This window comes from Conger conger, chromosome 10 (genome assembly GCF_963514075.1).
Source record: "Conger conger chromosome 10, fConCon1.1, whole genome shotgun sequence".
Classification (NCBI taxonomy): domain Eukaryota; kingdom Metazoa; phylum Chordata; class Actinopteri; order Anguilliformes; family Congridae; genus Conger; species Conger conger.
The window spans coordinates 41,109,683-41,122,790 of NC_083769.1; the positions used below are offsets into that span (position 1 = coordinate 41,109,683).

Here is a 13,108-nt window from a genome sequence, read left to right on the forward strand (position 1 = left end):
TAAAAATATAAAAATCCCTTTGTGAAATTGTTTTCAAATATTTGTATACTAATAAGCTTTCTTTAAATTAATACCTTCAATGATCACAGCACTATTAAAGAGTATTAAACTTGCCAACAATTTGAATATCTCATCGTCCCTTTTACCATTTTTATTTCTGTGGCGATATAAAAAAAAATTCATCTTTGCGGTGCGAAGCCCAAGTACGTGTTTTAAATCCAGTTTTTGTTACTCCCTCCCTCTTCCATTTTAATCGAGCCCAGACTCCACCCCACGAGAGTTGAAAGGCTAGCAGACCACAGAGACAAAAAGGCCAGCCCACTGAGGGAGGGAAAAAAAAGTCTGCTCTGACTGCCGCTCCACTGCAATTTCCTATCTGCCTATTCAGACAACATCACCAACAGCTCGGTGTGTGTGTGCGTGTGTGAGCGAACCCGAGAGTGAGCCGGAGAGCGAGAGAGAGCAAGAGAGAGCGCGCGCGCGCGAGAGAGAGAGAGACAGACAGAGACAGGGAGAGAGAGCAGGAGAGCGACAGCAAGAGCAAGCGAGCGCGCAAGCAAGGGGGAGGCTCTGTATTCTTTCACCTACCCCCCCACCTCACACCCCCCCCCACCAAACCACAAGAGGGAGGGGCCTAACCCCAGCTGCCAATCAAATTCACTCGTGGCAGCCGGCATTATCTTTCGCTACAAACTATTGACAGATTACATGTCAAGGAGTTTAGTGCATTATTGAAGGAAGGTTTTTTTTTTTTGTTAATGTTGTTATTGTTGTCGGCTTAGTTGTTTTACATTTTGTTCCTTAGTTTCCTGCTCCTCTCCTTACTTCTGATGATTTTTAAAAGAGTTGAGCTGTATTATGAAAGTTACATGCCTAAGAGGATTTAACTACGAATTCCCTGAATATGGTGAGTACTTTTCTCCTCCTTACTCGTGTGTGACAGACTCTGTGTACGGTGTCTTGTCAGGGTTTTTGTTAAAACTGTGTGTACTGTATGCGGAGAGGAGGTTTTTGGTGTTATATTGAAAGTGCTCCTCTTTTCCGTGTGAGCTGCACCTATATTTTTAACTGTGTGACAGTGCCCAGGGCTCAATACGGCATTAGACACAATCAGTTCCTCAACATTCTTACCGTGCTGAATAAAAAAAAAGTGCTGATAGAAATGGAGTGTAAAAGTTCGTAAAACTAGTTTCATTTTCTTCTGAATGAGTCAAGGTTTTTAATCTTGTGTCCTGGACACAACTGAAAGGGGAAAGATTTCTTCACGGATGAAAATAAAACTTAAGTTGTGTGTGATACTGCTGTTTAATTTCTTTTGGCTTAATTTGTTGTAGTTGAGATATTTTTTTTGTCTGAATGCGAATGTTTTGGGTACTCTGGCTGTTGTTAGGGAGGCTGATAGATATGGACGTGTGGCGGTCATGTACATAGGTATGTAAACTGTCATTAGGGTGCCTTGAATGGCCTATGGGTTTGTTGCCAGGGGGATAGAGCAAACAAACTGTTGTGTTCGTTAGTTTAGGTGTGTAAAGACATATGAAGAAATGATTATTCATTCTTCATCACTGTGTGGTTTCTCTCTGTAATTAATTTAAGTTGATGTGACTAGCATAAAGAGTTCTATAATAATCTAATCCTTGTATGTTTCTAAAAATCTACATAGACAAATCTAAAATCTAAATACATTATTTCTAAATGCACAGCGGACCCAAATATGTATAATTTTGTGTTTATAGTTTTTTTATCATTTCATGCTGTAATCATGAGTGGCATTTTTGAGTGGCTCATAAACACAGTCTGTTGGACACCCTGTAGGGCTCAATGTTTCTCACCACATTCTGCTTCTGTTTGTCAGTCGTATAAATGTAAAAATAGAAAGTGAGTAAAAAAAAAAAATGTTGAAGCGATGTCATATTCAAATAGAATTTCATGTTCCTGCTTTCTACATACCCTGTTGTGTCAGTGTCTGTGTGCCTGTGCACGCACATGTGTGTGTGTGTGTGTGTGTGTGTGTGTGTGTGTGTGTTTGCATTTCTGTTTATATTTGTGAGTGTGTGTATGTTTGTTTGTGGGTGAATGTGTGTGAGACACATTCACTCACACAGAGAGAGAGAGAGAGCGAGAGAGAGAGAGAGCAAGAGCCTCTGAGCTCTGTAAAACTGTTACTTCGATTTCAGTGTATGTTGAATTAATTTAACCGTGACTCTTGCATAGCTTACCATCAATCGCTGTTCCATCTTGTTGAGTAATATTTCTGTTCTCTCAAAGACAAACAGCCTCGTACTGTGTTAAACCTGAAGAATGCCTGCCTGCAATATCGCAGAATTAAACGGACATGCCACACCTTACGTCAACTAAAACTTTATAATTCCACGTATAAATGTCTTATAGTTACACTGTACTTGTGCTGGTTCATTTAATTATTTTCTTCCTCTTTCACTTCCTTGTTAGTAAATTGACTTTCTCTGTAGAAGGCGGCCCTCGGCCGGGGTTTGGGAGGATTATTGACAGGGAGAGCCGGCTTTTCGTGGCTTCCTCAGTCGCACATATTTTATTTTTTTCCTCCATATCAGTTGCTTTCCCAAAGTTGCTTTTTCAGTGTCCTTGTTGATTTGTACTGTATAATATTTGAACTACAATACAACCAAAACAACATAGAAATAGTATAAAATGTAAAGTGCCATAAGATAAAAGCAGGCAACCATTATGTGTTGTGACTGGGGGATTATTGTTGAAGTGCTGAAGTTAAAGGGATCCTTGGGTTATATTGTTTTATAAAGTTTTTTTTTTAATGAACAGTACAATATGAGCAGCAGTCCAGAAAATCATTTTTACCTGTTCTCAAAAAAAAATATTTTCTCAAACAAAAATCAGTCTTAGAAAAAGTAGGAAAAAAAATTCGAACTTATCTAGCCACACCCTGAATTGTACCCTGAATTGTAGTGAGAAGTGTGCCCTGCGGTCCGTCCGACCCCACGGTAAATGGAGCTGTTTTATGGTCATAACGGGGGAGAAATGGCGCTCTTCCTCCGAGAGCGGGCTGATAGTCCCTGACCACCTTTACAGCTCCCCTGAAAAATGCAGGAAATGAAGAGGAAAAATAATCCAAGGTCTGTAGCCTTCAATAACCTTTATCACAATTTAGCAATAACCGAATCAATTTGATGTCTTAAGCAATAAAAAATGCTGTTGCCGTCCTAATTCTCCGGCTCCTTGGATGACAGTAAATTTACATTTTTTAATTAAACTAGCTGGAATTTTTATGAGGGGGCTGGGCTATGCTAATGGGAATGTTGTGTACTGCAGATTAAGAGAGTTTTGAAATAAATTTAGCAGGGAGCCATTATGGGGGAAAGGAAAAAAAAAACCCTCGCCACCGTCTTTAACCCCTTTTATGCCGATTTCTCCTGGGGGACTGGTGCTGGGCTGTCAGGGAAGAGTGGGTTTTGGCAATGAGGTGATTAGTATCGCCATGTCAACTGAGGCAAAGCATTTACATTCCAATATATAATTTATACCTTGTTTGAGTACGGCAGAAAATTGGCCACACATATTTGTTTTCACCGGAAAACCTTTTGACTTTTGGATACATATTGTTTGGGAAATAACTGCCGATTTCTTTTGTCACGTGAATCTTGTTGGCATTTGAAAAGATTTCAATTGGACATTTTTTTAGCCGCAGTGGCACACTTTTTGTCTGCTTTTTAATTGAGCAAGATTGTTAAAAAAAATTAATTTTACCGTATAAATACATTTTAAGAGAAATATTTTAAATAGTTTTAATACGGTCAAAAAATATTTATTCCACAGAATATTTCTTGTCACTTTGTAATGGTGGTTTGTGTAGTTTTTTGGAATGATTTGAGTGAGTGCATGATTAATGGGGTGTGTGTCTGTTTTTGCATCTTTGTGTGTATGTTTGCATGTGTGTGTGTGTATGCATACATTTGTTTGTGTGTGTGTCTACGTGTGTTTGTGCGTGTGTCTGTCTGTCTGTCTGTCTGTGTGTCTGCGTGTGTATGTGTGTGCATGCATGCATTTGTGTATGTATGTGTGTGTGTGTGTGAGTGTGTGTGTGTGTGTGTATGTGTGTGTGTATGTATGTGTGTGTGTGTGTGTGAGTGTGTGTGTGTGTGTGTGTGTGTGTGTGTGTGTGTGTGTGTGTGTGTGAGTGTGTGTGTGTGTGTGTGTGTGTGTGTGTGTGTGTGTGTGTGTGTGTGAGTGTGTGTGTGTGTGTGAGTGTGTGTGTGTGAGTGTGTGTGTGTGTGTGTGTGTATGTGTGTGTGTGTGTGTGTGTGTGTGTGTGTGTGTGTGTGTGTTCAGAATCAGCAGGCAGTGAGGAACGTGGTAGGCCCAGACAGCTGAGCTCTGGTTGGGCATGTGCTGCAGTATCAGACACAGCCTGCAAAACATCATAATCAACTTAGTCCCCACAACACCCGGGCCCACACCAAACACCCTTTCACCAGTGAGCAGGAGAGGTGGAGGAAGAGAATCATGTCACTGTGTGTGTGTGTGTGCTCGCGCGCGCGCGCGCGTGTGTGTGTGTGTGTGTGTGTGTGTCTGTGTGTGTGTGCGTGTGTCTGTGTGTGTGTGTGCGTGTGTCTGTGTGTGTGTGTGCGTGTGTCTGTGTGTGTGTCCGTGTGTGTGTGTGCGTGTGTGTGTGTGTCCGTGTGTGTGTGTGTGTGTGTGAGTGTGTGTGTGTGTGTGTGCGTGTGTGTGTGTGTGTCCGTGTGTGTGTGTGTGTGTGCGTCCGTGCGTCGGTCTGCCTGTGGGGACAGTGACAGGGACCAAGATCAGGGCAACTGGCATCGCCACCCCCTTCTCCACTCCACTGTCTGTGCACTCAACCAATGGCAAGATCCTAATTAAAACCTCACAGCTCCCAGTCACCCATACGGAGTAATAGCCTAATTAATACTCAGAGAGCAGAGACATACTCAAGAATAATAAACAGGTTGCACCTTGGGCCTTTATTTGTTTTATTACTAAAATCCTCCTGGGACCTTCTTTTTTTTTTCTTTTATCACCATTATTAATATTATGTTTAATATTTCTGTCTTGGAATGCAAAGAAAAGCAAACCAGCAAGCATAGGATTATACTGCTTCAAAAGGTATATTTATTATATATGTATTATACCTTTTGTATATATATATTTATTCTTATTATTCTTATTATTATTATTATTATTATTATTATTGTTATTATTATCATTATTATTGTTGTTGTTGTTGTTGCTGTTATTGTTATTATTATTATTATTTTAAATGGTAATGATAAAAATTATTTTGATTGTATTGCGGTTGTTGCTGTGAATGAGTATTGAAGCACTCTTAAATGCTCTTGTTTTGACGTGGTGTGTTCCTGTGAGTAGGCATTTCTATCACTGTAAATCCCCTTGTTGTGGAGACATGTTGTCGGGATCATTCCCACGAGTCTCCGAGGAAGGAGGTGGACGAGCGGGATTCTGGGGAATGTGGGAAAAAAAACAAAGATCCCTGACTTAATAAACCCCTACGTCCTCTTAGCTGTGGGAGGGAATTTCATTACTGGAATTTTGCATCCGTTCTAATTATCTCCATCACAACCGAATGGAAAAGTGTGACAAACATACTATGTTTGGATGTGCTGTTTTTGCCCCTCTCCGTTGTCAATCCTTGTGAGAGACGGGGTTAGTCAGTTGTTGATGTTTTAAGTTTATACCGGAGGTACAGTTAAAAGACCAAAACTTGTAGGAGAAAAAAAAAAAAGATAATACTTCGTAAACGCCGAGCTAAGAGGAGGGCTCCTCGTCTCTTATACGATCTGACATATGAAATTATAATTTCATGCAAAGCAGGAGAGGAATATAATCTCCTCTTGTTGATATGCCATATAAAGGGAGGAATCGGGATATGAAGAGGCAATTAGCACAGTGTAAAATACTTCAGCACTGCGGACTGAAAGCCTGGCCCGTGGCAGCCGGAATGAATTTCCATGCTTCGCTTATCGAAGCACACTTATTAGGGCGTCTGAAAGGAAGATTAAGCCTGCACAAAATGTGGCGAATAATCCTTTTAAATGTGGCAGCGGTCTTTAAGGTGTGTGGGTGCCACCCGTGCAGGTTACAGACGGGCGGGGGGGGGGGGGGGGGGGCAGGGCCTGGCTCTGTGAGTGGCACCTATAGCATGGGAACGTGGTGTGACTCACTTCACCGCGTCTGAATAACCACTCAGCCCCTGTGCCTCTGTGGCCAGGGCACTGGCTGGGCGGAGGCGGGGTATTTACATGGGGAAGGTACGCTGGGAGATGGCCGCTTCGCCTCTCTCTCTCTAACTCGCCGGGAGATAACTCGTTCAGCCCACTTAGTGTTTTACTGTTGTGTCTTATTCGGTGTTTAAAAATCTTTTAATAATTTTCCCTAAAAAATATACAGGTAATAGGAAATGACGCCTGGGGAGGGTTTTTAGTTTGATGTACCACACCAGACTCTTATACCGAGCAGCCCTCATTTATTAACGTTAGAAACATCGAAAATAAACACTTTGGCTCCTGGAGAAAAATTCTAAAAGCCCGTTAAGAGGCGATAAAAAGGGGTGTGCTGATAGTTTATCTGCTTGGAGGAAATTTAGACTTTCTTATCTGTGGTGCGGGCTGCTTTCAGAGCCCTTTGGGTGGTCCTGGGTATTTTCACCTCGGCCCTAAGAGATGATTCAATGAAGCCGTCAGGGCCTCAGGTCCGTTTATTTCAGCGGGGAATCGGAAAAATCCGGGTCACTTCCCTGACACGAAGACAAGCCCTGCGAATTAATTCAGCCGGATCCCTAAACACAGTTCAGTTCGGTGTGAAGTTCTACATCTTCATCAGCAGCACAGGCAGAAACGGGGGAGAAAGGCTGCAGGCTTTTACTGTGACAAGCACCCGAGAAGTGAACTTTCCTGACAGCAAATCTCAGTCACTGAGCCCGTTTCCCCAAACCCCCCCCCCCCCCCCCCCAGCCCGTCGCCCCCACCTCCATCCCACCACGCGACCCTCTGTTTTCCTTTAAAAAGAGAGAGAAATAAACATGTTCTTATTTCTCTCCTGTCACCTTCAGTCTGAAAGACTGTTTGCTCTTGCGAGCAGCAGAGCCGATATCCTGTCCTCTCTGGTAATTGACTGCAAACACGGCCCTGCCGCTCCCCCCCACCCCCCCCAACCCCCCTGCCTCCACCCCACCCCTGCCGTTTGGAGCCCAACCCCCCCCAACCCCACCAACCCACCCAACCCCCCCCCCCTCTGTTTTTTTTTTTTCTCTCTTTTTTTCATGTGACATTCTATTGAGTTGGGTCAGTAGCAGGCAGCACCAGCAATAATTACTGTCTGTACATGATAAATCTGACTCCCAGCTGTTCTATTCTGTCAGCCCGGGGAAGGGAGCTGGGGGCTCGGGAGTTTGCTGTTTGACTGAATTTTTTTTTAAACTCTGAAACTTGATAGGATTACACGGTCTTAGGGCTCACACCTGTTAAGAGACTGTTAACAGAACAGTTGGCAGCTTCATGGACAGAGCTTAGCCCTCTTCCCCCCTCACTTTTCCCCCCTTTTTGAATTTCTCCTTGGTCTGACACGGGTCGAATGCTGCACCCTTCTCCCCCCCCCCTTTGTGAGAAGTGTTGTGGAGTTGTTGTGCGAGAACGACACAGCCCCCGAAAGGTTTTTTTTTTTTTTCTCTCTCTCCATTGCCTTGCTAGTGTATGTGCATATGAGTTTGTCATTTTTGCCCATGTACGTATCTGCGCTTGTTTACCAGTGAGTTTATGTGTGTGCGTGTGTGTTTTAAAGCGTGTGTGAGTGTGTGTTTTAAGGCGTGTGTGAGTGTGTGTGTTTTAAGGCGTGTGTGAGTGTGTGTTTTAAAGCGTGTGAGTGTGTGTTTTAAAGCGTGTGTTAGTGTGTGTTTTAAAGCGTGTGAGTGTGTGTTTTAAAGTGTGTGTGAGTGTGTGTGTTTTAAAGCGTGTGAGTGTGTGTTTTAAAGCGTGTGTGAGTGTGTGTATGTTTGTGGGGAAAGCGCATGTGTGAGTGTGTGTTTTAAAGCGTGTGTGTTTTAAAGCGTGTGTGAGTGTGTGTTTTAAAGCGTGTGTTTTAAAGCGTGTGTGTATGTTTGTGGGGAAAGCGCGTGTGTGAGCGTGTGTGTTTTAAAGCGTGTGTGTATGTTTGTGGGGAAAGCGCGTGTGTGAGTGTGTGTATGTTTGTGGGGAAAGCGCGTGTGTGAGTGTGTGTATGTTTGTGGGGAAAGCGCGTGTGTGAGTGTGTGTGTGTTTGTGGGGAAAGCGCGTGTGTGAGTGTGTGTATGTTTGTGGGGAAAGCGCGTGTGTGAGTGTGTGTATGTTTGTGGGGAAAGCGCGTGTGTGAGTGTGTGTATGTTTGTGGGGAAAGCGCGTGTGTGAGCGTGTGTGTTTTAAAGCGTGTGTGTATGTTTGTGGGGAAAGCGCGTGTGTGAGTGTGTGTATGTTTGTGGGGAAAGCGCGTGTGTGAGTGTGTGTATGTTTGTGGGGAAAGCGCGTGTGTGAGTGTGTGTATGTTTGTGGGGAAAGCGCGTGTGTGAGTGTGTGTATGTTTGTGGGGAAAGCGCGTGTGTGAGTGTGTGTATGTTTGTGGGGAAAGCGCGTGTGTGAGTGTGTGTATGTTTGTGGGGAAAGCGCGTGTGTGAGTGTGACCCGGGGGGTTGCTTCGATGACCGTTTCCCCACCTTGCAGGCCCGTGGCAGCGGGGCCGCGAAGGATAAAATTCACACAAACCAGGTGAAAATAAGCGCGGAAACGCTGGGATTGGGGTTGTTTTGCACTCAGTCAGGGACAGGTGGTGCTGCTGCCTTCAGTCGTTTAAGGGAAAACAAATAAACTGCTGAAAAAAACATTCTGAACCTTTTCGTTGTGTTTTTAGGCTCTGCTGTCTGCTGGATGTTTGTGAAATGAGTCAAGCGACACGTCAGCGATCTGACAAGCCAGCCACATGATGCCATGCCCCTGCCTTTTGACTTTTATAGTTTTATGTTCATCTATTCATACACGCCGAGTATGAGTGAATTCACCGGAAGAGCTGCTCCAGCGACTCGGGTTTTAGTGACCTGAAGTCGTCTGAAACATGTCACCATCGCGCTGTGAGCAATAGAGAAAGAAAACAGAAACTTCACACGGCAAGAAAGCGCTAAAAAGCCGTTATTGAGACGTCGGTTAGCTCGTAGCTGATTTATTCGGGACAAAAAGCGACCTTGTCTGAAACATTAATGTCGAGGGCGGTCGTGTCCTCCGGTCTTTAGTCGAACAGGTTGTATCTTCATTTGTCTTTCTCTCCCCGGGTGCACGGAGAGACTCTTTTTTAACCGCAGAACAATTCTGTTTTGTTGAAGGCGCTCCGTCGTGCTTCTCTATGGCTTCCTTCCTTATTTGGCAAGCGGCAGCAACGTGGCTGGGCTGTGCGCCGTGGTTACGGACGGCCCTGCCGCCCGCGCTGTGTGCTCTCAACACCTGTCCGCCGCTCCATTGTAATGGAATCTTCTATATTTGGACAGAAGTTGGGCCCCATTGATTGGTCCGGAGGTCACTGTTCTGAGAGAGGGAGAGGGAGAGGGAGAGGGAGAGGGAGAGGGAGAGGGGGAGAGAGAGGGGGACAGAAGGAGAGAGACAGAGAGAGAGAGAGAGAGAAAGAGACAGCGAAAGAGAGACAGAGAGAGGGAGCGAGGGAGAGACAGAAAGAGAGAGGGAGAGAGAGACATCTTCCGACACGTTCAGGAGAAATGTTTCTGTGGAAAATATTGGGCGAAGAGCCCGTTACGCAACCTGACAGATATCTGAGGTGTGCTGGAGACACAATGCAGGGTTTTTTTTTATTTTTATTTTGTGTCATTTCTAATTTGTTTTTTTCCAAGCGAAACCTTTCACCAAATTCACTCTTCTTTTTTTTTTTTCGAGTGTGTGATCATGCACCTTTTGTTCTGTAACCACAGCAATATTTCTCAGAATCAAAGTAATCTTCTCTGATATCTGTGTGGGGGAAAATCACAAGGTTAGGACAAAGATAGCAGAGCGGGGATTATAACACAGTAACTTTGGATTGCTCTGATAAGTAATCGGAGTGTAGAGAAGAAAAAAAAAAACAGAGGAGTGTGGCTTTAAGAACTTTCTTGCCCGCTTCGCACCAATAAGACTGTAAGTGTCATGTCCGTAAGTACATCACCTGATCTTTTCTTTGGAGTGAAATAAGCGCTCGCAGTCTTAATTGTTTGGAAAATATTGGCGGCCCCCCTCTCGCCCTGCTGTTCTCTCCCCTCTCCCCTGATTCATTTCACCGTCTGTCCTCGGCTGCTGGAAAATGGCGTTAATTTTTTTATTACCTGTTTGACTCTCCAGCCTTATTACTGTAGCCCCTTAATGTTCTCCGTAACCGTGGAAACCAGATGAATAAACGTCCGCAAAAGAAAATGAGATGATTAAACAGGTCACCCTTGCAAAACAAATCCGCTTGGTCGAGCGCAATTTGTGTACCGAGCGCCTGTCTTAACAGTTTGCTAACAAGGGGATTGTTCACTGGGGTAACAGAAAGAGGGAAAGGCAGGAATATAAATAAATGAAACGCTGCGATCTCCTCTGCTTCACAATGTAAAATGACCCGACTGAAGAGAAATATTGTTGTTTAGCTTTGAGAGCACGTCAGCCATTTGCCTTGTTGAACATACATCAGCATCATTCAAGGACCGGGTTCAAAAGATTTCATTTTAACGCACCGATCAAAGATGGATTCCTTTTTCTTTATTGTTTCTTGTTTTACTTAGTTTCCTGTTCATGTTTTCTGTATTCAGTCATATAATGTCATGAGATTCAAGCTGTTTTCAGATTAAGAGCACTGCTCTGGTACTATATCACAGTTGTAGTTGAAGTCGCAAATGTTGCAACTTTGGCCCCAACAAGGCGCTAATCTCCTCTGAAAAATTCTGCAGTAATTATTTGTAATCCGTGTTGTTTTCTCATTATTTAATCCAGTTGAACTGAAGCATTAATGTAAGGATGTGCTTCTCGCTGTACCAGGGCTAGATTAAGGGGCCCGGCTGCCGGGGACAGTAGGTCGTCTGCCCACATAGAGGTGCTTACATTCATCATCGTAGTGAGGCTTCTCTGTCACTGATAGTCCGGGAGGCCGCCATTAAGTGGGAGGCACAGCCTTTCTCATTTCTTTGGTATAATTACAGAAATGACGGTGAGTTCTGTTTCACCTGCCCAAACCACTCAGCATCTGGCACCCTTTCACCGCTCCACCATCACACTTCTTCTCAGTTTGGCGGTTAAAAATGGGTGTATTTCTCCACAAAGAAGAGGTTTGGTCGGTTTGGTCGGTTTGGTCGATGTGGATTTCTGAATAGAGGGGGAAAAAAAAAACGAAAAAAAAAAAAAACGGGTGTCGAATTTAAAGCCCGTCACGACCGCCAATCGTAAATTGCGGGGGGACGCAGCGGTGGCGTTGTTTATAGAAGTGCACCCCACTACACCACTCAAGGGCTGGGCTGTTTATATAGAAGCACTACAGTCTTTAGATCACCCCCCCCTGCCCCACAGCCTCCCGTGGGATATCTGCTCAAGCTCCGCTCCAAAAAAACAAAACAAACCCAAGCGAACGTTGGCAGGAGCCGGTGGCGTGCGGAGCCTTCTCCCATCCCCGCGAACGGGGCGGGCGGCAGGCGGGCACGTTTCTTTTTTTAAAAGAGTCCATTTCATCCCCATGCAGGGTGTCTACGGCACAAACTGGAAAGCACTTGTGCATTATTGATGTTTTAATTTGTGCAAATGCCCGTGTCTTTGTTAAGTGATTATAGTGCTGTACAGATAACAGGGAGGTACTCCTCCATCAGGAGAAGGAGGCCCTGCTGGCGCCAGTGAGGCCGCTCCGGCGGTGTGGGTCCAGGGCATCGTTTGGGCACGCCCGCCCTGAAAAAAAAGGTTGGAAATTGTCAACGTGTCCAAAGATAAAAAAGCCAGTTGATCTTTTGTCCTTTTTTGTAAGCTACACCTCTCCCATTTATGGTTTGGGTTTATAGGTCTTTTACATCCCTTATCAAAAATTATTTGATGTAAATATAATAGAACTGGCCTGAAAAGCCCTATAAGCAAATATTCCCCGTGGCACCGTGGGCGCTGACCTTGGGAAAGAATGCAAAGTTACAATGCCTCATGCAAGAAAAACAAACCCATAAAGTCATACCTGGGGAAAGTGAGGCAGTTTAGGTAAATATGAGAGCGAAGGCCTGCTTTTTATGCCGTGATTAGCTCAGGCGCACAGGATCATAAAGTTTTCCATGACGTGTTTTGGCCATTGTAATTCACTCCACCGTTTATGCGTGTCACTCCATTCCTGGGCACAGTGGCGTAAGGAAACGTGGGGAGAAAGCCGGGGGGCTTGCGAGAAGGTGCTCCTCGGCGTGGAGCGGGGCGGACGGAGGCGCGGGGGGGGGGGGAAGGCCGGGGTTCCAGGGCTCGGACGCCGGCTGCCTCTGCTCGACGTGCCGGGCGTCGCTACGCGTTCAGGCCGAAGTTCACGGGAGGTGGAAGTGAGGACACGGAGGATCTGCTGTTTGCAGTCTCAGTCATCGCCAGCCTCTCAGATCCGCTCCCAACACCCCCCCCCCCCCCGACCCGAAACAGACATAAAAGGGTCCTGCTAAAACCTGCAGCTGTTCACACAGGCCGTGCTACAGGCCTGTCCCCACTCACTCATACCTGCCTGCTCACTGCTTAGATCTGCGCCCTCCCTTTGAATCTTTAATGACACCTTTAAGCGACTAGTCTTTTAACTATTACTTTATTATTACTTAAATTTGTGGTAAAATGCAGCTTTGACTATTGTCTTGTTGCCCTCTCGGTGTGTCCTAATAAGTCACAGTTGGTTAAATTCATTACCTGTGTGTTAAGTTCAGGATATTATTCCCCTCCACTTCAATGACTCTCACCCGAATGACAGAAACTCTGCGTGTGTGGCTGTTGGATCCTGGGCCTAGCATCTGAACTTGTTTGATGAGTTCTGTGTCTGCTCCACACACCTCCCCCACACCCCCCAGTCCATGGAGTGAATCCAATTAGCTCACTGGTTCTACTGAGTG

General features: G+C 44.9%; 1 protein-coding gene across 5 annotated transcripts in view; it reads left to right on the plus strand.

The window, feature by feature from the left end:
• The first annotated feature begins 634 nt into the window (after positions 1 to 634).
• Positions 635 to 13,108, plus strand: part of casz1 (castor zinc finger 1) — a 98,358-nt gene continuing 85,884 nt past the window's right edge. For all 5 annotated transcript variants that reach the window (XM_061258822.1, XM_061258827.1, XM_061258826.1 and 2 more), the window contains exon 1: positions 635 to 907. In XM_061258822.1, coding sequence (XP_061114806.1) covers positions 859 to 907 — 49 coding nt within the window. In that variant the 5' untranslated portion in view covers positions 635 to 858. The remainder of the gene's footprint in view (positions 908 to 13,108) is intronic.